General features: G+C 30.6%; 1 protein-coding gene across 1 annotated transcript; it reads right to left on the bottom strand.

Moving 5' to 3' along the window:
• Window positions 1–308: 308 nt before the first annotated feature.
• LOC145307104 (core-binding factor subunit beta-like) lies at window positions 309–14,845 on the bottom strand. Its single transcript, XM_080149479.1, has 6 exons — window positions 14,305–14,845; window positions 12,603–12,780; window positions 11,703–11,825; window positions 5,420–5,538; window positions 5,133–5,271; window positions 309–1,270 (listed from the first exon to the last, which is right to left on the bottom strand). Exons 1-6 carry the CDS (start codon window positions 14,475–14,477, stop codon window positions 1,244–1,246), a joined length of 759 nt encoding a protein of 252 aa, XP_080005605.1. The 5' UTR covers window positions 14,478–14,845; the 3' UTR covers window positions 309–1,243.
• Window positions 14,846–25,765: the final 10,920 nt, after the last annotated feature.

The following is a 25,765-nucleotide window of genomic DNA, read 5'->3' as shown; positions in this document are numbered from 1 at the left end:
ATTCTAATTCGATGGATAAAAAATTTTGAGTCATTTTATTTATTTTATTGGTTAGTTCCAACCTAAAAGTTTTATATATTATTAAGCAATAATTCTAATCTACTAATGGAGTAATTAGTTTATCATCATTGGGCATGTACATTGATTTATCATGCATTGTCTTTTCCCTTAAAATCTCTAATATTTTTTTTTATTTTAAAACTCTCAATAAACAAGAGACTTAAAGTCATTTATGTGTAATAAAATAGTAACGGACCGACGACATACCGTTGTTATAAATTATCTTTGCGGTTAAAAAAAGAATGCAATTTTAAATAATATTAATTTTTATTTAACTAATAATTTGACATGATAGCCAAGAAAACAACATAATATACAATTTGATTTGGTTAGTAGTAAGTATCTCTCTATCATCATTTAATACAGAATTAGTAATTATCAATAGAGAATTACTTCTATAGTTAACATTATAGAAGTATACTATACATAATAGTAAAATTTATCAAACATTATAATATCACATTTTCAATTATTAAATAATACATAAGTGGTTTTTTTAGGAATAGGGTGCAAAATTAATCCTATTTTTTAAAATTATTTTCCAGTATCGCTGCGAAAACCGATTAATATCCGGTGGATTGGAACCGGATATCAGGCATACTGAAAAATTATGTATAGCATCGTATTATATCCAGTTTCTTACAAATATAAAAATGAACATAATCATAAGAATAAAACTAGTTTTTTTAGCCCGTTCCATTGGCATCTTTAGACTAAAAGCTAGGTTTAATCTTATAATTGTGCATTTTTATAACCGCGGAAAGCTGTTCATAATACGATGCGATAATAATCAACTATTTAAAGGAACATTTTTTATTAGGAAGACTTTTTTTATTCAATATCCTAATAATTTAATAACTATTTATATTTGGCTTGTAAAAAAAAAACTATTAAACTGCCAAAAAGGCATTTTTTTTTATTTTGAAAAATTTTCTTTTTAGGAGGATAGCATCCCTGTAACTCATTTTAACTGTAAGAATGTAACTTTATATTATTTTGTGTCTATATCTTTTATATTGCTTTGGTAGGTTGGTTTCATATTCAAACTATTATCAAAAGTCTTTTTATTTTGCGGATTTTTTGTGACTGAATTTAATTTGCAGATTGTTGGCAACTTTTGGTTTTTGGTGAAGTTTGAAATTTCTCTCCTTTATTTTGTCTTCTTTTTGGTGGGGGTTGTTTTTTATATGTATCCCGGCAGTTTTTTCATCTGAAAAAAAAGAATAATTAGCATATTTTGTTTTGGAAATTATACTGGTACCCAAAGTTTTATTAATATGTTCATTTATTAAATTGATTAAAAACTTTGGGACTTTTATCAAATATTTGATACATTAATTTAATCTACAGATCTAAAGGGTAATTTTGTTTATCTATAATTGATGGTGAACATCCCCAATGATTATACACAAAATTCCCTCTTCTGTATATTACAATTATTGGTTGAAATGTTTGGACACTTAATGGAACAACCAATCAAAACTCAATACGTCCCATAAGTTGTTGAGCCAGCGAAAAAACTTTTGGGACTAGTGTAATAAACAGCCCGAACCCCTCCTCCCACTGTGTACATCGCTATATTTTGTTAATAAAAATACCTAGTTTTGTATAAATCTATCAACTTATGTCCAAATATTACTTTAGAAAAGTATATTGTAGCTATAAAATAAGATTATATTGTTTGAACAAAGATTCTTAAACTAAATCCCCCTCCTTTTTATTTCAACATTAGACATTTGAAATTTAGATTCATCATAATTTTTATTTTGATTTTCTTTAAAAGGAAAGAAATCATAAATTTGTAAGGAGCTAAAGATATATTTAACTATATATCTATAAAGATTTAGAAAGTAAGAAAAATTTTTTTAAACGATAAAAGACTGAGCAATCTATTTAGTAACTCTATTGTCTCTACAAAAACTGTTTAAGCAGGAAAATGGTCAACAGAATAATAAGATTTGACACAAAAAGAACAATTCTTTCTCCCTCCCCCATATCCTTTTTTTTCTCCCCTTCATATCCCTTTTTAGAAGCGAAGCTACTCTATAGTTCGAAATGTCCGTTTGTCAATCATTGAGAAACATGATTTTCTCAGCTCCTATTTAACATAGACGGCTAAAATTTGTAGTGAAGATTCCCCATATACAAGTAACCATCCAGTATACATTTTACTTTCGTTACTTATTATCTTTTTTTTCTCTCCTTTTTTATGACTATTGAACATCTGCTCTATAAATTAATTCATCCGTTTGTCTGTCCAAAATAAGTTTGAGCTTCGCTACTTATGGATGTTGTCATCCTTGTCGCCCCTCTCTATCTCCCTCTAAATCTTTCATACTCTTTTTAAGTGAATTTTCAGTGGATAGTTTAAAATAAAAAGTTTAACATGTTTAAAATTTGTTCAACTAATAAGAGTGGGGGGGGGGGGAGGGGCGCGGGGATTTAAGCTGTGTGTGTGTATTTTCTTTTTGTTCTTTTAACATGTATGAGAAAGGGAGTTTTTACTATCAATTTGTTTCTTTCAAGGAGGGAGGGGACATTGGACTACAAATAATAATGGTACTATAAGTTTTATAAACAAGTTTTCTAATTCACTGGCTTAAAAATTGATTGGTTGGTTAAAACTAGCAGTGTCCAAACTTATCAATCAATAACTTTTATCTACAGAAGGAGAAATTTTGTTTATATAATTTGGGATGCATTGTATATAAATCTATTGTGTTATCCCATAAAATCCCTAGTTTCTTTAGATATTGAAAGTTTTTAAACATATAGGGTTAATTTTAAGATAAAGTTGTACATTGAAAAAGAAACATACATGTATATGAATAATTAAATAGACAGATTTTTCTTTGTGTAGGGGGGGGGGGACAAAATGGCCAGGATGTAAACAACATATCTCAATTTTGACCCCTCAATTCCCCCTGGGACTTACAGACAGACAGATGGACAGACGAAATACATTTTTATGACTATTTCCCCACATCTTTTATTCATATGTTTGTTTTTATTCAAAAATATACCTAAACTTTTAAAGATTTCTGTTTATCTGTCTGTCTGTCTGTATATCTATCCATCTATGCATAATTTAATCCCTTTTGTTTGTGTATATAAAAAATATTTCCTGTTTGAAAACATGTAAAATATAAATTTAAAAATATTTAGAGCTAAATACGGATTACTAAGTTGACGAGACAACGACTCAATATGGGGGAGAAAAAAAGACATGGGATAAACTCAAAAGTCGCGCCCCATGATCAAAATCTAAAAAAAAATACTAATAGTTTTTGACTAATTAAAGAATTTAATTGTAATTTTACAATGTTTCAAAATCAAAGAAACAACAAAGAAAGACAAAAAAGTGAGCTTTTTTTAAAAAGCGCCAATTATGAGTATAACCTATGTTTACAGACAATTTTAATGCTCTAAATACAGTGAAATAATAGGAGGGGAAGACATTTTGTATTTTTAGTTGGATGCATTTTTGCCATTTTAACACTGCATTTTTGGAGACTTAGATTATTTGGGCATTTTTTCAGCCGGCGTAAAAACAGCGGCAAAATGTTTTAAAATGCTAATTCTTTCCCTAAATCATTCTTTCTTTCTTCCTTTCTCTCTTTTTTTCAAAAATTATCTTAAAATATCCATCTTATGTCCTACTTAAAACGTAGCAGATTAAAAATATTTTGCATATTAGTGACAGAAAAAAAGATAGAAATGGAAAGAGAGGGAGAGAGAGAGAGAGAGTGAGAGAGAGGAGAGAGAAAATTTTGCATAATGGATGAAAAGCATTAGCATTGATTTATGGCCAATTAATGCACTCCTAGTCACTTCTACTTTTCAAACAAACAAAGAAACTGCTGAAATTTGCATCCTAATTAAAAATTCCTAAATTAGGAAAATATTTGACACTCTGCTGGTCAATTTTTAAGGGACAGGAAAAATAAAAAAATATACAGGGTGTTTTTTTTTAATAAGTTAAAAGTATTTCTTAATTTAACCCACTTGCCATTGACAGAAATTAATAATCTATATCTTAATTTCTTCATTGATGTGGGACATTTTGTATGAGAAAAAAATATTTTGCGATTTTCAACAAATTCTGCCTTAAAAACCGGTTTTTTCAAAGTACCTATATTTGGAAGATTTTTGGATCATGACTAATCTTAAGAGTATGCAAAAATGCGTACATTTTTAAAAATCAAATTGCGCGGCTTGTGTTAATAGTAGAAAAATGTTATGCATATCGTTAGAATCGTCATAAGGTGTTTAAGAACTATTTCTGTGCTACGTATAGTTTAGGAGCTACGTGGTAAAATGTTCCAACTTACTTAAAATTTTCAACATTTCTCACATTTTCCAATGTAGCTTCTTTACTACAAATAGCATGTATGTGTTACATATATTTCCAAAAACTAGAGTTTATGACAATTCTAACGATATGCATAACATTTTTCTACTATTAACACAAGCCGCGCAATTTGATTTTTAAAAATGTACGCATTTTTGCATACTCTTTAAATGAGTTATGATCCAAAAATCTTCCAAATATAAGTACTTTAGAAAAACCGGTTTTTAAGGCAGAATTTGTTGAAAATCAAAAAATATTTTTTTCTCATACAAAATGTCCCACATCAATGAAGAAATTAAGATATAGGTTATTAATTTCTGTCAATGGCAAGTGGGTTAAATTAAGCAATACTTTTAACTTATTAAAAAAAAACACATTGTATAAGCTTTCACTCAAAGAACCTTGTTAAGCATAGTTAACAACCCCCCTCCCATCTTTAATTTTATAATAAATGAAAAATACGGGGGATTGAATTTTTCTTTTGTTTGTTTTTTACTTTGGGTCAGGTTAGGTTAGGTTCTATTGGTAAATCCTGCTGAGTTAGGGCCCCCCGTAGGGTTTTAAATTAAGGTAAAAATAAAAATATTCACCCCCACATTATCTTATTATTTTTTGAAAAGGGGGGGGGGAGGTTCAGTACTCGATAGGCACTTTGTGAGACTGTAATGTAGCCGCTAAAAAACAGCTACGAAGCCGCCACTAAATCAGCTGATCAACATACCTGTTGTAATTGATCCACAGAAGAGACAGCTGATGTGTCGACAGCCGTAGTATTCCCCGTCACATTTCTATACCTCTCCTCACAGTCTTTCAGTCTCTGCTGGACTAGGGCCAGGTGTTTGGCAAGGTTGGCTTCTTCTCTAGATAGATAGGATTGATATTAGATGTCTGGCTATCTAGGTAGGTACCTTATTATTTAGCTAAGATATTTGTACATATTTTTTATATTACTGACTGTCTGTTTATCTATCAATCAATAAATCAATCAGTCTATCTATCTGTGTATACCTGTGCATCAGCGCCTCGTCCAGCTCCAAGCTGCCAGCTCCATCTAGACGCTCCAGGTCCAACCAGCCGCGCCACCGAACACACACGCCGTTCAGGATAAAGGAACTGGATATATGCACCTGCAAACAATAATAATCAATTAATAATTAATCAATTAATAATAATCATTATTAAGACAAAATGCATGTAAGACCTTAACAAAGGAATGGCAGTCAGGAATCTAAAGGTATTAGAAAATGGCCGATAAATTGATGTACATCCCCAATATAGATTAAAATTAGTGGTTGAAACATTTGAACACTCAACTTAATTAACCAACCAATCAAAATTCAGCAAAAGTCTCCAAAGTTGTTAAGCCAACAAATCAGCAAAAATTATTATAAAACTTTGGGGACTAGTGAAATAAACAGTCCATTTTCCCCTCTCTCCCTGAGTAAAATAGCTTAAAACCATGAAACTATGTGAAGATTCTCTAAAATGGAGAACACAATCAGTTCAGAAGTTAGCGAGATCTTAACAAACAAACAAACATGAAAACCTTACTACTTTACATAAACTGAACGAACAAAGAAAATAATATAAAAAACTACATAATTAATACGTTATTTGTTTAGATAAACCTAAACAAATGAAAACAAAAAGTTAATGGCAGAACAATATATCTTAATAACCGTTTCTAATAAGACATCTGCCTTTAAAGACATGGCCATTATATCTATATTTAAGAAAATTAGGTGTTTTCATAAAATAACAAACAAAAAGATTTCTTACAATTTTTGAATGATTTTATTATAGTTATCCTTGTTTTTTCTTAATTTACATTATATGCAATTAATTATGCTACAAGTAAAATTTTATTAAAATTGGCAGTTTAGAAATTTTAACTGTATTGTAGGCATACCCCTTTAGTAAATGGGAGGAGGTTTAGTACATAGTTATAATTAATGTTTACTCAGTGACCAAAATTAGTACAATTAACTCCGCCCCCCCCCCCCCTTACTCCGTCATATAGAGACAGACAGACAGACAGACCAGGGATCTAAAGGGATAAGACTTTGGCCAATAAATTGATGTACATCCCGAATTATGATACAGAAACTTTTAGACACTCATCTTCACGAACCAACCAATCAAGTCTCCAAAGTTGTTGATCCAACGAATAGGAAAACATTATCATAAAACTTTGGGGACTAGTGTAATAAACAACCCAATGTCTCCTCCCTCCCTGTAGATAGCTAGCTAGTTGTGTGTGTGTGTGTGTTTGTAGATATCTTCTAAATAGAGATTGATGTCTCTATAATTGGTATATAATTTAAGCACTTTATACTTACACACACACAATCACACAACACACACACACACACAAAGAAATATAAATAGGTGTAATTTGTTTTATAAATAACTGTTCTAATAAATCTTTCTATAAAGAAAATGTTTCTACTTATTTCAAATCTTTAAAATCGGAAAAAAATGAAAAAGTCCTCAAAAATGTCTGCAAATTTTGAGTTAAGATTTTTAAAAGAGCATTTTTAGAGATGATTTAATATAAAAAAAACGTCAAATATGAAGCTTTTTATAGTGCCTACAATTGGCCTACCATTGGTAAATTAAAATGTATACTGGCCTGCCATTGGAAATTTAGTCTGTGTATTGTCCTATCATTGGTCATTTGTATTATATAACGTCATTTTTCAAAACAAACTATAAAGAGCTTCGTCCAACGTAGAAAAAGAGATGTTTCTAAAAATGACCAATAACAGTACAAACAAAAGTACCTTGAAAGTTAAAAGTCTTATGTTACATAACTAAATGATATAACTGCAGGAACCACCACTATAAATTAGGCCTTCTTGAGAGAAAGAGTGATGAGCTTAATTACCCCCCATTAGCCGCTCAATTAGATACATAATTAGTCAGATACTTTATATGGGAAAGAGAGAGAGAAAGAGAGAGAGAGAGAGAGAGAGAGAGAGAGAGAGAGAGAGAGAGAGAGAGAGAGAGAGAGAGATAGAGAAAGAGAGAGAGAGAGAGAGAGAGAGAGAGAGAGAGGTGGAGAGGGAGATAAGAAAATAAGAAAAGAAAAAAAGAAATCTTGTAAGAAGTAAAAAAAATCAGTTTGATTTTTAAAATTCAAATTTTATTCCAAACTAATGTTTTTGACAATTTGCTCCAATCATAAGACAATCTTATATGTGTAATAATGGATGGATAATAAAAACCAATTTTCAAAAGACAATTTTTAAATCATCATCATTTCAATTTTCTCTCTCTCTCCTTCTTTCTAAGAGAGGGGGAGAGAGCAGGGATCTAAAGGGATAAGATAATGGCCAATAAAATGATGTTCACGCTCATTGATGATACACAAAATGACCCCTTCTGTAAACTACAATTAGAAGGTTAAAACGCTTGTACATTCAACCTAAATGAACCAATCAATGAAAATTCAATAAAAGTCCCCATAGTAGTTGGGAAATAGTGTAATAAATAGCCCAATGTCCCCTCCATCCCTGGAGAAAAAAGATTTTCTAAAATTGATCATCTTAAACATTGGTTTGAACATCATAATTGGTGCCCTTGGGCCCTAACTATCCATCTATCTATCCATCCATAATTTTATCTATCTATATATGTATTTGAATAATTGGTTGCTGGTTGCCTAAGGGCTAGAGATGCGACCCTATTATGTGTGTGTGTGTGTGTGTGAGTGTGTGTGTGTGTGTGTGTGTGTAGGTCCTAGAGATCTTATTGTAACAACACCCATAATCTTGTGGTGACAAATGTACAGGGAGGGAGGGGATATTGGATTGGAAATTTTATTGGAACCCAAAGTTTTAAAAACTCTAATTACTTTGGTTGGTTCCAACTATCAGTTTTCAAACCTTTTGACAATCTACAGAAGAGGTGGTTTTTTTTATCATCATTAGAGATGTACATCAACTTAACATCCATTGTCTTATCCCTTAATATCCCTGAGAATGATGGATAGGAAGGGAAAGACAGATGGATAAATGGTTTAAGGGCTCACAAAAATTGGCTTAAGAAAACCAACATCTATGATCAGGGGTAAGGATGATTATTCTACAAAAAATAAGATATTTGAAAGAAAATTAGACTTATATAATAAGCATCCATATTTAAAGATACATGTTATAATGCTTTTGAAGAAAGGTATATTTATTCCTTTTTTAAAAGAAAGTTTTTTTCAGAAAATTTGTCCTGAAGCATAAGAAAACCCAAATCTAAGTTTGAATCTACAAGGGCCTTACTGCGGTCTAATTATGTCAATTTCTGTGTATATGTGTGTGTGTGTGTGTTTCGGTGTGTGTACATTAAGTGTACATGATAATTGTACACTTATTACCATGTGTACACGATAATGTACACAAATGTGGTCTTGTAAGTCTAATTATATATGCCCATATTTTATTTCAATTTATGCAAAATTTTATAATAAAAAAATGTATAATGGATTCAAAACTAATACATATCAGCTTGATCAAATCCATCTCTAAGCTCTACTTAAAAATCATGTATCGCATCGCATTATAAACAATTTTTTGTGAATAAAAAAATAACAGATATGTTGGCCCAAGTTTAGGCCATTAGGGACCAACAAAACTAGAATTAGTTTAATGATTTTTTCATTTTACTAGCTGTAGAAATCTGTCTATAGTACTATGCGATAAATGACTATTATAAAAAATAATACATAATAAATTTTAGCAATTTGAAGTATGAAAAAAAGTTAAGAAATATGAATTGAGAATATCCAATTAGTGTAAATAATATAACTCTACACAAAAATATGAATAATTGTTTTTGGAAGCCAGTTGGTTTAATAGCACAAGAATAAGTTTTTAAGTAGCGCAGCTTAAAATGATAATACACAGTTATTTATCGTATTATAGACAGCTTTCCGCAGATATAAAAATGAAAAATAAGAGATTAAACCATTTTTGTTATACCCACGATGCAGAAGGCGCGGGTTAACAAAATTGGTATTTATTTTATGATTTTGTTTTAATTTTCGTAGAAGATTTGCTGTAATACGATGCTATACATGATTTTTCAGTATGACCGAGAACCGGTTCTAAACTAGAGGAAATTAATAGGTTTTAAAGCCATTACAAACAGACATAAAAACTTCCTTACAATCATAATTCTCAAGTAGCTTTACTGTTAAGGGAAGGCTTAGTAATTTTCAAAATATTATTTTTGATTTATTACAAGTAAGCTAGCCTAAAACCACAGCTCTATAATGCATATAAGCTGACTTTTTATTCATAATAAACATAATAAATTGTTATTAAAATATAGCAAATTGAAAAACTTAAAATATTAAAAATAAAATTGTAACTATTAATTTTCCAATATGGTTTCGAAACCGATTAATACCCGCTGGGTTAGAACCGGTTCTCAGCCATACTGAAAAATCATGTATAGCATCGTATTACAGAGAAATCTCAACGAATATCAAAATAGAAATTATAAATTTGATAACTGTTTTGTTAGCCCGGGCTCTCGGCCCTTCGGGACTAATAAATATGTTTTTAATCATATAATTTTCATTTTAATATTCGCGAAAAGCTTAAGCTTTCTTTTATAATATGCGATACATAACTTTTAGCGTACAGCTGGTAATTAAAAAGGAGCTACGCTAAAACTTAAAAGCGTAATAACCATTATATACATAATTAAGTTAGAGAGTAATTAACAAAATTTAAATAATTTTCAGGACATAGAAATGTTCCCTTAAAATAGCTAATAGCCACTGTTGACAGTAAATTTTAATGCTTTTTCCTATACTAGTGGCTGCGCCCCTAGCATATATAGGCTCTTTTTTTTTTTCTTAGGGGAAACAATTGAAAAAAAAAAATAGTATAAAACCATTCCAAAACTTAAATCTAAAAAAAGCCTAAAACCACCCCAAAACCAATCTGAAGCTTCCCTAAAATGGAGAACTCCATCGGTTATTGCTAACATATTTTTTATATGCTTTTTTTTAGCTTATTAGGCTGGCTATAATGTTAACATAATGCATTTTACTACTACTACAAGTAAACAATATCTACCAAGTTAAGGCAACCAAATAGTTATTTACAATGGTGTAATGTTTTTTTTATATACCATTTGGCTTTTTAAAAAAACTTTTTTTGTTGTACTACAAAAACATTGTACATGAAAAGGTGCGGAAACTCTAATTTTCAAATTATGATCTTAATTGGCAAAAATTTGGCTACACAGTAAATCATAAAGAAGTTTGCTTCCGTTTTTACACTTTTTTTAGTTAATAGTGCAGCTACTCATAAACTAACTCTGCCGTTTACTATTATTTTATAAAAATTAATGGGAGCTAGAGGATTTGTATTTGTAAATTATACTAGTACACATCCGTTCATTTGATAGCTTTTAAACTTTGATTACTTTTGTTTAATCTTGATTGGTTGGTTAGAATAAGAATAAGAATAAGATTTATTTTCAAATCGGTTTAGTTATGATAAACATATTACATAGCATTTTTAGATATTATAAATCACATCATTAATAAACTTTAACTAATGTGTTATCTACGATTATGAGGCATTCCATAAACCAGAGGTGTATTAAATGGGGCCTTCAGTGTTCAAAATAATTTAAGTATTTACATATTTTAAAAATTATTTTAAAGATTGAAATGATGTAATTGAAAAAAAATAAATAAATTGTTTTTTAATCTTAATCTAAGCTCTCTCACAAGCAGCATCATATAAAATGGCTCAAATTTTTTGCTAAATAATATTTAAAAAAATAAAGAAAATCCGAATTGTAGGTGTAAAATAATCAAAACCATGGCTATGCAAAGATTAAATAAGATTGTTAGGAAAGCATTCGTTGCAGACAGCCTTATTACATACTGTTTCAACTTGAATCATTAAATAAGCTGTAAGGTTTTTAATAAACATTTTACGTGGTTGATAAGAATTAAGAAGGTCATTAAAGCAATTTTTATTCCAAAGGTTAGGTAAACAATAGTATGGGAGATTCTCAATGCTTTTGTATCTAATAATAGGGTTCAAACTAGCACTGTCCTAACTTTATAACTAATGATTTGAATCTATAGAAGGGGTAATATTGTTTAACATAATTGTGGATTTACATCAATTTATCGCTATTGTCTCTTCTATAAGTATTAGATTTAAAGACAAGATATAAGTAAAATAACAGGTAACTCAAAGCTTTAGAACTTGAAATTTATATATTTGAAATAATGATTGGCTGGTTCAAAGAATAAAACTGTGCCTACCTTGCCCTGTTCTCTGTTAAAATCACAGTAGTTTTGAGAGATACCATACTTCTGGTCCATAGGGTGCGGAGGTGCAAAACTGGTCCAATTTAATAATATCACAAGGCCCGTTCCAGAAAAACTCTACAAAAATAGATAGTTTATATAAATAGATAGAAAGATAGATAGATTAATAGAGAAATAGAGAGAGAAGATAGATAGACAAAAAGTTCCAAGGATGGGATAGGGTGGGGGTGCAAAACTGGTTCAATTTAATATTATCACATGTCCCGTACCAGAAAAACTCTGTAAAAAATGAATAGTTATAGATAGAGAATAGACAAATAGATAGATAGAAAATTATTGGATATATAGCTAGATAGAAAGATAGATAATAAATAGACAAAAAGAAAATAAATGAATAATTTTAATGCAAAAATTTGAAACCATAAAATTGTATACTCGAAAACACTTAATAAATTTTATAAAATAGTATCTAATGATTAATTGTAATGTTAATTTATAGTATCAGTAAATTGATAGAAATATAGTGGATTCAAATTTTAAGTTTTAAAGTACAAAATTCAGAGAGAGAGGGGACAATGGGCTATTTATTACACAAGTTCCCAAAGTTTTATAATAATGTTTTCTTTATTTCAACTTTGAACACTTCAGTGAATTTTGATTGGTTGATTTGTTACGTTGATTGTTCAAACGTTTCAACCACTAATTATTATTTATAGAAGGGGTGATTTTTTGTATCATCATTGGGGATATACATTAATTAATCGGCCATTGTCTTGTCCCTTTAGATCCCTGGCAAAATTCCAACTTCATAAGTAGGCAAAAATATTAAGAAGGTTTAGTGAAGATTCCTAATTTTGGACTTTCTACTACATTCCAAAGCTAAAATATACTTACAATTTCCGTATGTCCATCCCTACAGCCGGCTTGAAACTTTGCCTGACGCTCGTGTACAGGTCTGTCTCTGTGGAGGGTGTACCTCACCTCCCCCTCTCGCTGGTGCTTCTTGAATAAATCGTCGTTTTCAAATTTTTCCCGCTGGTCTTGAACCACTCGCGGCAGTTTGAATAATAACCTAAAAAAATATTTTTATTGTTTCTAATGTTTTAATATCAAAAAAGGTTTAAATTTTAATCAAAATATAAATCTCTATTTTAAAAAATATTCTTTTAAATTTCATATTATTCTAAGTTCATAACAATTTCATATTATTCTTTAATAATGCAGAAAAACAATAGTTTTTGTTTAAATGATGTTCTTCTTTGACTAAAGTGAAATATATTTCATTAAAATCATTTTTTAAATTATTAAGAAATAGTTCCAAACTTATATTATCTTAAATAAAAAGCGATTCTTTTTTTTTTCTCCAAAAATTGCGATTTTTCAAGAAACTTTGTATGTAATCTTTGAGACAAGTAGTTCCTAGGGGCTAGGGGCGAAGCCGTTGTTTATAGAAAATAAAGTGATAAAATAAAAACTAATTATGATAGAGTCATGTTTGTTTTTTTAGACAAAGTAGAATCTAAAATATTTCTATTATCATATTATCTACAGCTTTCTGCGGATATCAAAATGAAAAAATTAAAGATTCAAACCAGGTTTGTTAGCCCCGAAAGGACCGAAAATTCGTGGAAAATTAACTGTAATACGATACGATACATGATTTTAAGTATGGCTGAAAATCGGTTCTAATCCTTCGGATATTAATCGGTTTCGAAACTGATAGAGTTATGTTTACTTCAGACAAATATATTTTTATTGCATATCATAAAATTTGAAACAATCAGTATTTAAAAGTATTAAAAGATGACAATCATATTTGCTTTATAACATCTAAATCTTGGGGACGGCGGGGAAATGGCATCTGAAAATTATTTTTTTTATTAATACTAGCATCTAGTGGCTTTGAATTAAAAGATTAAACAGATAGCTTAAAACCATCCAAACACTTAAATAAAATTGCCTAAAACCACTCTGATACTTATACAAAGCTTCCCTAAAATGAGGAACTCAATTACTCTTGTAAAAATTTAGGGTACAGAAAAACATTGCATTTTCTTAAAGAAATAATCATTTGATTGGTCAATAAGTTAGAGGCAAATAGTTTTCTTTTCTGGTGCCAAATTCCTTATAATTTTATGACCGATGACGCCTTTAAAAGACTTAATAAGTCTATAATTTAAATATTAAGATATTTCAAATCAGACACTAATTTTATTGCCATTGTAAAAACTAAGTTTTTTAGGCTTCTTCAAAAACTAGCGGCTGCGCCTATAAGGCTTTATTTTCACAGGAAAAAGTAGTGAAGGGGGCATAGAATAGCTTAAAACCAGCCCCTAATTTATATTTTAATAAATTATAAGTTATAACTTATATTTTAAAATGAAATACATTAAACCAATTTTGAAACCTATGTGGAGCTTCTCTAAAATGGAGAACTCAATCGGTTTAGTAGTTAAATTATGTACAAATAAACAAAACTTTACTAATTTATATATTTTGTTTATTTCTTTTGATTTAAATTTAATGTAAAAAAAAATTGTTATGTAAATCTTTTCCTTGGAGGATTTTTGATCTATAAACCTTTATCTTTAAGTACCTTGAATATTTTGGTAGTTCTTGTTGGTGCATATGATCATGTGGGCCAACATGACCCAGATGTGAATGGTGGTGATGGTATCCTGTGGCCGCTTGATGCCCCACATGGGCCCCGGGATGCACGTGGGGGCCACCCACCCCTCCCAAGTCATACTGGGTGTATGGGATCATCATTTAGAATAATTTTATTTAAGTCTTTTTATATAAAATAATTATCTATCTATAATTCACTTCTTAATTAATTAAGATTTTAATTAAAAATAATTAAAAACATTAGTCTTAAATTTTTAAGTCACTTTTATTACTAAGTTTTTCTTAATTAGTTATCATATTATCACTATAGTTATCCTATGTGGTTATAGCTGTAACCATTTGTTTAAATATATAGAAATTATGTATTTTTGTTATTTAAATGTGTTAAACCACAGTTTTGGGGTTAGTTTCTGTAGAGAGACACTCTATACAACTAGCTAGAGAGCTGTAATAATAATATAGTCAGCGGTATTGTGGTACATAGAGGTGGGATAGAGAAGCCACGGAGTGCATGGCGATACAACCCGCAAAGGGGAAGGTTATTGAGGGAGGGTGGATTGTTGAGAGGTGTGTATGGGGGGATTGTGTTGCGGGGTGAGCTGTAAAACCAATGTGGTAAACCTAACCCCGTGGTACAGTTCTCTCCACACACACACACACACACACAGGGCTAGTTGTGTGGTGTATCAGTGGTCGAGTAGTGTGCACTGTAAAGCACGGAGTGGTTTTGCCGCCTTTTTTATCCTCCCCCACCTCCCTTTAGTCGGCCCCCTACTTCCTCCCAAACCCTTTCTCTTGAAATAACGCTCTCTGATTGGTTAAAAAACGGCGAAGCATCTCTCTTAAGAGAAGATTTGAAATACTGTCCTGTGATTAGTCAACATAGACGAGATCCAAAATGCTGGCCGCTGATAGGTTCATTAAAGCGAGATCAATAATGCTCTGCTCTGATTGGTCAATAACGGCGGGAAATGTCGACACCAATAAGTTTGGCGGATTTTGTTCCACTGCACTTTGTGGAGAAAGCCAAAGTTTTGTAATAAAGTTATTTTTTGCTGATTTTTATTCCTATTTTACTTTTATCTTTAATTTTGTTACATTTTACAGTCATTTTAAGTTCATTTTGTTACCAAAATACAAATTTAGGTTAGGCAAAGTTAACAACTTTACTATACAAACCCTGCAGGGTTCTGAAGTTCCCGCTGCGCACCTCAAATGATCTCATCTTGAACTCTTTCTCTCTCTGGTGAAGACGGTAAGCTCGGGTGAGCCAGGCGGGGTGAGGTCACCTGGATTTCTTCGAAATATTAGGTGCTCGCAATTTATATACTTTTTTTCCTTCTTTATGTTTCTCTCTCATTTTTCTCTTTCTCTAAAGGATTTTTAAAAAAGACAATGGAAAAAAATATCGGTTCAGCGGTTATCGAGATCCTTCGGGACAGACAAAAAACGCTTACTACTTTATATAATAGGATTAATACATAATACAATTAAGTAGGGTCAAAACATTTGGTGCTAGCTTTCTTCATTCTTCGATTTCGGTGCTAGTCTCTTTCATGTAAGCCTTCTTTTCTATCAAAAATGAAGAAAGATAGACAGATATTTAGTCAAATAGATGTATATAGATAGATAAATAGAGTGAGATAGATTAATGTAGATAACTGGATATATAAAAAAAAAAAGATAGATACACAAGTCAATAATTAGATAGATAGATAGACAAAGAGAAATAGTATGGATATTGGAATCCTTCTAGATACCAAGGGCGCAGTCACTTTGTTGTAAAAAAGGAAATCAACAAAGAAATAATAAAAACGGTGAGAAACAAATCTAAATTAAATGATTTATTTTCGTGATTCTCTTTGCTTCGTTGCTTTAAATTAAAAATATACAAATTAGCTTCAAAATCATAGATCTTCAAAAAGTATTTTCGGACAAAAAGTACTAAAAATTGTCAATTAATATTTTTGAAACTTTTTACTAATGGTAATAGGAATAAGCGATATTAATATATTTAACAAATACATGTTTTAATGGACTTACGGATATTTTTATAGTGATTATAGAGTTGCTATGCTTTCTACATGTCTCAGGAATCACATCCGAAGTTTGAAATCTGTAGGACAATTATAACTAGCCTAAGCTAGATAAATGACCATAGTTATTCTTTCAAACTTCCAAAAAATCTTAAACATAAAAAAAATTATGCTTGAAGTAAAAGATCTTCTAAATGGTTGGACAAGTTGATTTGAGCTTTTTCTAAACGCCTTATATGGGTCTATTGGTGGGTTTAGGATGTTTTACATTGCCGAATCTTGAATATTTTTTTCCATTTATATTATGGTATAATGAAATAATTATACTTAAGAGGTTTCGTGAATATAAAAACTTATATAATTTTAAAATAAAACCACACTTATTAGCATTTAAATTTAAATTTACTGTCCGTAAATATCTTCATCATTGATATCTCTATATAAGGAATTAACAAGGATAAAGTTTATAAGACACAATTAATATTTTTGTAAAAGCACAATAAACTATTACATATTATATACAAAAAAAAACAATTTAGCCAAAATGTATTATAAATTTTATTCAAGTTAATTTTGTTAGCAGGTATTTTCAATAAATTATTAATTTTTATTTAGTCTTTCATCGTACTATGTCGGACATACAGACGTACACTCCGTACCTTAGTTAAAAAGTAGCTTCGCTCGTAATCATAAGCAGGGAGGGAGGGGATATTAGATTGAAAATAAAACTTGAAGCAAAAGTTGTAAATATGCTTTATATTCGTCGCCTTAAAAAAATCCTTATCATTCTTGTCTCGTTCTAATTTAATATACATATAGAGTAATTTTGTTTATTATCCTTGTTGATGTACAACAATTTAAAATTCATTGTCTTGTCCCTTGAGATCCCTGAATAATTAGGGAAAATTGTGTATTGATATTGTTTAATAATCTAGTGATAGCGTGATAACAATATCATTACCTCATTTAGATAGATAGATAGACAGATATTCAAACGTCAAAGATAGATAGATGATTATAAAGATATTAGAGTTGGCTCGATATACCTATCTCGCTATTGGCTAGTTTTCTATAAGTACATATCTATTTATCTATTTCTCAATTAATAAATTTTCCTCCCCCGCCAATACTATCTAAAAAAAAAAGAAGTAAATATTTAATAATTTAAATGATCTTAAAAAGATCTTTTCAATTATGTTTTGTTGACATTACCATCACAAAAGGGTTACTATGATTCAAATTTTAGTTTTGATATTTGAACACACAAAGGAAGTGTCGCCATAATCGAATTCTTTTAAAATAGAGTTTTCTTAAATTTACTATATTGTGAACGTATATTTTTTATTTATAAAATAAAGATTAAATACTTCAATGTAATTCAAATATCAACATCAAGTAAAAAACTTAATTCATTCCATAAACAAATAGAATAAATGTCTTAGCGCTTTGGTCAATGAGAGTTTAATGAGGATTATTGAAGCACTATGAGTTTTAAACACTCTACCATTGGATGATTCGAGCTCATTTATAGACGTTTATTTCCTATATAGATCTGTCATGGATCTTGATGCAATAAAGCAAGCCGTTTTATAAAAAATCAGTCGAAAATATTTCATAAGGTAAAAAATAGAAAAAGTTGTCGCTCATATAGGTATAGAATAAATAGATGATTTTGTGTTTTGAATGGTTTACTTTATCTATAAAAATGAAATTTACAAAGAATAAAACCAAGTTACTTAGATCTTTTTCTTTAGGCAGGCTAACAAACATACACTTCTCACTCTATTATATATGTATTAACCCTTAACGGTCGGGGGGGGGGGGCGTTGAACGCCCCCCCATCCGGTTTTTTCTATCTCATTTTCTGTGTGTGAAAGATGAAGAGCCCAAACTGCTTGACTTTTTAAGTATGGGTATGACACATAACTGAGAGTTGGAATTTTTTGAATATCTCCATCCTGGCGGGCACAGGATGCCAGCAAACCTGGCAGGGTCATCCAGGTAAAGAGCAAAAATATTTTTTTGACTAAAACAAAGCATTTTATCATACCAAAATACTAAAAAATCCTCTAGTAGTACATCCTTATATGAAATACAGGTGTTCAAGTCACTTTCAGGTTCCAGGTATGATCCTGCAGGTCCTGATCCTCCAGGTCTCCAGAAATCTTTAAAAGGCTCCTGTGGCCGCAATTTTTGACTTAGAGACTTCAAATTTTAAACTTAAGCTTTTCTTACATGTCTACATAACGTATTAAAATTTCATGAAGATCCGCCGCCGTTTTCCCGCCGACCGCCGACTGCGGCGGCTGGCAGCTGCCAAGTACAGCTGCGGCCGCTGAAATTTATATTTTGATATTTCTAATGTAAAATTTACATAAAGATAAACATTTTCTGGAAAAAAATTATTCTTCTAGCTTCAAAAATAAAAAAATTACAGCTGTTTGAAATTTTTAAGTAAAAAAGGACCTAAAAACAAAGGTTGTTAAATAAAAGGGTGAAGGAAGCGAAAATTGACTTAGACTTATAAAAGGTCGGAAATTCATTATCAAACAGGGGACTTGCACAAAAAAAATTAGCCCTCTAGCTCTAATAGGAACTGAGATAATAAGGGGGGGCGTTGAACGCCCCCCCCCCCGACTTATTAAGGTGCGGCAAGGGGCCCGACTGTAAAGGGTTAAATATTTCAGATATATTAAAAAAACAAAAAAACATTCCCTATATATTTTTTCTAATCTACATATGAAAGGTTTCGTGATTTTTTCTAATATTTTTCTATCGCATTTAAAAACTTCTTTTCAATTATTCTAAACTTTTCAGGTGTGGAGGGGATTTCAACCCCTGCCCCAACTTTCCTTAAATCTTTGCTATCAATATTTATATTATTAGAATGGCTTTATTATTACTTAGATCTTACACCAGATTACCATGTACTCTGATGAACTGAAACTTGTAGCAGGCTAAAATAACGATCCCCCCCGGCCCCCCCATCTACTCCATCCCCTCCCCTCCTACTGGATGAATGAACTGACCAATAAGTGATTTCTATTATAGCAACCTAAATTGACGACAATTTTTTGCCTGTTAATATATTTATGTATATTCTATATTTATTATTACTAGCCTTATCAAAATTATTTTCTCATTTCAACCTTTCAAAATAGGCTAAAACCTTATCATGACTGAAAGATATTTTGGTCTATATAATAGGTTCAAAAGCTTTCTCTTTTAAGAACCCTTTATAATAAGAATAATATTGAGCACTTTTGCAAATATTTCTGATATAATAGCTGTTTCCTCATCCTATATATACACTATTAACACAGCACAAATATAAGTTTACAAGAGTTTAAACTAACTGTTATAATATAAAATTATACAACTATGGAACCTAAAAAATCTTCAAAACCTAAAAGTCATGATTCCGTTAACAGCTTCAATTGAAATGATATTGTACTAAAAGTCAATAAAATATACTAATACTAGTTGCTTCATTCCTAGCAGCTAGTAGAGGCGTGAGATGTAAGGAAAATAGCCTATATAGTCTTTTATACGGCTCCCCCATAGCGTTACGGACTGACTGACATGCGGAAAGACAGAGTGAATTATAGAGTAGCTTCGCTTTTGAAAAAATATCATGTTGATGATCACTTAGTTTATTTTCAACCTTTTGGTATAAATAAAATTTTACTTTGAACATGAACAAAACAGCTTTATATAAATTCTTTTGGATAAAAATTTTATCCTACATATTTTCTTTAGCAAAGCTCCTCAATTATAACGATTTGTCCGTTTGGGTGTTTTTATTATTTTTGTGAATTATTTCAAATTTACTAGCTAGGCTTCTTATCAATGTTGTCATCTTTTATACATACATGCATAATATTTGTCCTAGCCTCTTATTCGTTGGATTAAAAACTTTAGGTACGTCTTACAAAGAACAGTGTATAATTTTCAGTCCACTCCATCCCCAGTAACCTTGACATTGGAAAAAGGGATCTAAAGGGATAAGACAATGGCTGATAAATTAATATGATACCCAAAAACCCCTTTCTGTTACACCTATCCCTTTTAATAATTGCTTGATTTAAACTTAATTTTTTTACACATATCAAAGCAAGAGTTTGTGTGTGTGTCCGTCTGTATCCATGAATCTCGCTAACAGTTGAACTTATATGGTTCTCCTTTACACTGAAGCTTCTTACAGGTCCAGAGATGGTTTAAAACTCTTTTGACGGGAGGGTTCTATAACCCCCCCCCCCCCCTATAGAAGAAAAAAGGAAATTCATAACACAACCTAAAAAATACGTTAGAAAACTAAAATTTAAAGTGGTCAATCTCACCCTCTCTCTTTCCTAGATGCCTCTAGGGGCGCAACCGCTAGTATATGTCTATACTGTTTTATCTCTAACATTTTCATGAATGGTTGAAGAAAATTGAACCATGAAAAAAAAGTTGAGATAAAAAACCTTAAAAATTAATGAATATTTTTCAATAATAAAACCAGCCCTAGATGAAAATGTATCCCTATCAAAAAATCTGAATTTCAGTATATTTTTTCCGCGGATAGTAAAATGAAAAATATCCGATTAATTAAGGCCCGGGCTAACAAAACAGGGATTAATCCTATAGGTATAACAATACGATTCATGATTTTTCTGTATGGCAAATAATGAATCTATACTGGAATCACTTTTTAAAGATATTTATTTTCTTCATTTGTTTGGTAGCCGTTTCCAAGATCTTTGGTTACAAAAATAATGAAATTAAAGAATAAAGTTTATGGTATTAGGATAAGGTTCCTAGAATTTGAATACAAAACACGGGTTAGAATCTAAAATATTCTAGATTACACTTTAGAGTGGTAAAAGATTTATTCCAGTTTTGTAAGCTTTGAATGGCCGAATTCCCGGCCTAAAAAATTGGTGTTAATTTTATGACTTTTATTTCAATATTCGTGGAAAATTGTCTGTAGTTCGATACAATACATGATTTTTCAAAATGGCCTACAGTTTGGAGAACAGTTTGTTATTTATGCACGTATATGTTACTTAAAATCTCTGAAACATACTCTGTATTGTGGGATACTACTATCTAAACTCCTGTTACAGATAGAGGTCTAAAAATTGTTGTGTTTCTTACTTTTTATAATTAAGAATTTCGACTATAAGACAGTCAAAGTTATATTTTGCTTTTTTTTCAACCCCTTTATTTAGCAACTTTTTGTTTTAAGGTTCTTTTTTACCCAAAACTAAACATGGGCACTGCTTAATGTGTACCACGATTTAATAAAAGTCCCCAAAATTTTGCAAGATCATGTTTTAAAAACTTAACCATTATATTGTCATATATGATTTTTTTATGCAAAATTTTTTATCACTCTATTAAATTTCTTTTATTCTAATAAAATTGTATAATCTGCTTATCTGTATAATCCTAATAAAAACATTAAGACATGGTTCTAAATATTCACCAAAATACATCCATTCATGCATTTTGCAGGGATGTAAAGGGATCTTGAACAAAGTAGCTTCAAACAAAGTAGCTTCGGACAAAGTAGCTTCGGACAAAGTAGCTTCAGGACAAAGTAGCTTCAGGACATTTGCGCTGCGGCCATGACCTTTATTAACAGTGGAGGCTACTTTCCTTAGGAGGCTACTTTGTCCGGAAGCTACTTTGTCCTGAAGCTACTTTGTCCGAAGCTACTTTGTCTGAAGCTACTTTGTCCGAAGCTACTTTGTCCAAGATCCATTTAAAGGGATAAGACAATGTTCGCCAATGATGTACAAAATTGCCTCTTCTGTAGATTACAATTATAGGTTGAAAAGTTTGAACACTCAACTTAATGAACCAAGCAATCATAATTTGATAAAAGTCTTCAAAGTTGTTAGGTCAACAAATAAGAAAGAAAACGTTTTTATAAAAACTTTGAGGACTAGCATAATAAACAGCCCAATGTTCCCTTCCTCCCTGAAATTTTATTATGTATTGATAGAAACGTAGCTACTCTTTTTGTATGTTCAATTTTTGAAACATATTAATTTATACAATAAAATCTTGTTTGGTTGGTAAAAACTATCAGTGTCTATTCTTTTCCACCAATGATCTTATTTAAAAGTTTATTTTGGAGTATAAATCAATTTATCATCCATTGTCTTATTCCTTAAGATTACTAATTTAATAACTCATTACTGTTTTTTAAAACTTAAATATACTTAAAATGTTGCATGTTTTTTACTATCGAGGTTCCGTGATAGTTTGCTTGATTTTCTCAACATATATTTTGTATATTTATTTATTTATAAGTAATTTTACACATTTCTTTAAACTTTTGCGACATCAAAGTTAAGCGGTGCCTTTTTCACATATTTATTTGCTAGTAGCTTTGTGCTCAAAGGGCGAGGAAGTAAGGAGAAAAAAGCCTACAACTATCCAAAAAATGGATATAGAATGTGCATGGATATTATGACAGGGCAAAAATTATCGTCAATTTAGGCTGCAAACATGAATCTCATTTACTAATCAGTTCATTTACACACTAGGAGGAGGGGATGGAGTATAGGTGGTGATAGTGGGGAATCGTTATTTTAGCCCGCTACAAGGTCCACTTTATTAGAGAACATATTTTAAAGTTAGTATGTTTTTCAACCTATTTTTAAAAAAATTACACTATTCTAAGACATGAAGATATATTTCGATTTTAGCAATCATTTTCAATTCATTTTGTCTAAAAAAATATAGGCATGAGACATTAGATAACAGCAAATATGATCAAAGATATTAAACATACATTTATATAGAACAATGTCACAAATTATTTTGAATCTTAGGTATCACCATAGAATACAGATGACTACTAAAAAGTTTGAAATAAAAGATTAAAACATTAGTTTTTTAAAAAGGAGGAGTAGGGAATAATTCTTGGCCTTGTTTGAGTTATGGGGCGGGGCATAGTTTTTATTAAAGGAATTTTTTTGATGGTTAGGAAATAGGCGGAGTTTTGGATGGTGAGTTTGGTTGAAGGCGGAGACAGAAAAAAACTGGGAGGAGACAAAAAAGTGGGAGGAGTGGGGGGGTTATGAAAAGGTTGTGGATTAATCTTTGTCCTTGGTTGTTTATGGGTGGAGATTTGGATTTTGAAATCTGTTAAAAAAATGTTAAAAAAATGGGTGGAGTTATTCCTGAGATGGGAAAAATTTTAATCTTTATGATATCCTGCTTTGTTTAGGTTTTAGGATGGAGGAAGAATTGGTGTTCTTTTGAATTAACCAAAAAAGTGAAAAAATGTGTACATTTTTTTGATGAAACATGAAATGAAAACTACATGGTATAAAATGTTGACTTATTTGAGAATTTTGGAAGTATAATTTGATGATGCAAACAATTGATTTGAGTTAAAAGATAACCTGAATATCAAAGAAGCTTAATCCTTTGAAATGTTAACTGTGTTTTAAAAGTTTTTTTTTTTATAAAAATTTGCAAATGCACACAGTTAATTTGAGTTTAAAGAAATGTTCAGAAATAAAATATTTTTTTACAAACTAAATGATGAGGGTTTTTTAGTAGATCTCTGAAACTGCAAACAAATGTTATGTGTTGAAAAAGAAATTTGTTGGAAAGATGGGTCTTGTTTGAGAAAGGATTTTTTTGTTTGGTTGAGAACATGAAAATCTTGTGTAACATCCAAGTAATAATATATCCATTATTTTGTATTGGAAATATATTTTCGATGAAATGAGAAGGAAAGTGCTAATCCTACGCTTTATCAATTGTACCATTCTGTTACAGTAATCATCATGTCAAGTTTGAAATCGATAGAACACTTCTAACATGCCTAAATGAAATATCAGCTATGCGTTCCGAACATTCGTACTCAACCAAAATATGAAAAGTTTTGCTTTTAAAGATTAATTTTTTATGTCAGTACAGTGACGAGAACCGCTTATCGATTGAGGGGTAAATCCATTTGAGGAGAGAAAAAAAGTAAGGCTGTCATCCGTGTTTTAGGGGGGCGTTGACACCGCCAATCTGTACTTAGTACACTGTGTCAGTGTATATTTCAGGGAGGAAGGGGACATTTGGCTGTTTTTCACACTAGTCCCATAAGTTTTATTATAAAGTTTTTTTATTCGTTGGCATAAAAACTTTGAGAATTTTGATCATTTGGTTCTTTCAGTTGGGTGTCCAAACGTTTTAACCGCTAATTGTAATCTACAGAAGAGTTAATCTACATCGGGATGTACATAAATTTGTTGGTCATTGTCTTATCCCTTTAAATCCCTGGTTTCATTGTATATATTCTGGGTCTTATCTTGATTTAACATTCGCACACAAAAACATCAGGGATGTAAAGGGATAAGACAATGGCCGATAAATTAATACACATCCCCAAAAAAACACTTTTGTAGCTTACAATTAGTAGTTGAAACGTTTATACACCAACTTAATGAACCGCCCAACCAAAAGTCAATAAAAGTCCCCAAAGTTGTTAAGCCAACGAATAAGAAAACATTATAACTGTTTGGTGTAATTAAAGACCCCACTGTCCCCTCTCTCCCTGCACAAAAACAACTTGCATTTTTAAAAGCGAAGCTTTTCTATAATTAGGGTCGGTCCGTCTGTCCGAGATAGATAGCTTTTTTCGTTAATTTAGGCATGTTAGAATTGTCCTAACGATTTCAAACTTTGCAAGGTGATTCCTGTAGTAGTTAGGTACGATTTAGAAAGCGTAGCAACTATATAATCATTACCAGAATGTCCGTACGTCCATTTTAAACATGTTGATTTTTCTACTTTTTTAACAACAAATTTTTATGTGCTTTAATTATCCGTTTTATCTGATTTTTGGTATATTGATTCCTGGGACAACAAAGTACAATATTATAAGCGAAGCAAATCTATAACCAAGTCCTAAAAATGTTAGTATGTCCATAAACAATATCCAATATCAGGCAGTTTTTCATCAAATTTACTTACAATTTTGCTTGGACTCATTATATTATTATTATTCAGTTCTGACACTATACAAGTATTAATGTCGGTTTGTCCTACCGTTTCAGTGCTTCGTCTTTATGGATGTTGTCATCCTTGTTTTCAATTGGTGTGTTATTTCAGTATTATGTTGTGAATCATAATCAATTACAAAATATTGTCCTTAAATTCTAAAACAAAATTTCAACATTATGTTTTTTTGTCCTATTGATTAATAATCAATGAATTACGTGAAAATTAAAAAAAAAAACAATTTTATTTAGAAAAAAGCTTTCAAATCAATATGTTAATTTTAAAATAGAGGTAATTAAAATAGATTTACGGATTAAGCAAAAAAGTAGAAAATCGTCACTTAAAAAAAATATTAAATTTGGTAATTTTTAAAGTTATTTGTAATTCTAATTA

Source organism: Acartia tonsa, chromosome 1 (assembly GCF_053477335.1).
Source record: "Acartia tonsa isolate MP-2025a chromosome 1, ASM5347733v1, whole genome shotgun sequence".
In the NCBI taxonomy this organism is placed as follows: Eukaryota; Metazoa; Arthropoda; class Copepoda; order Calanoida; family Acartiidae; genus Acartia; species Acartia tonsa.
This window is presented reverse-complemented; position numbering and strand designations above follow the sequence as displayed.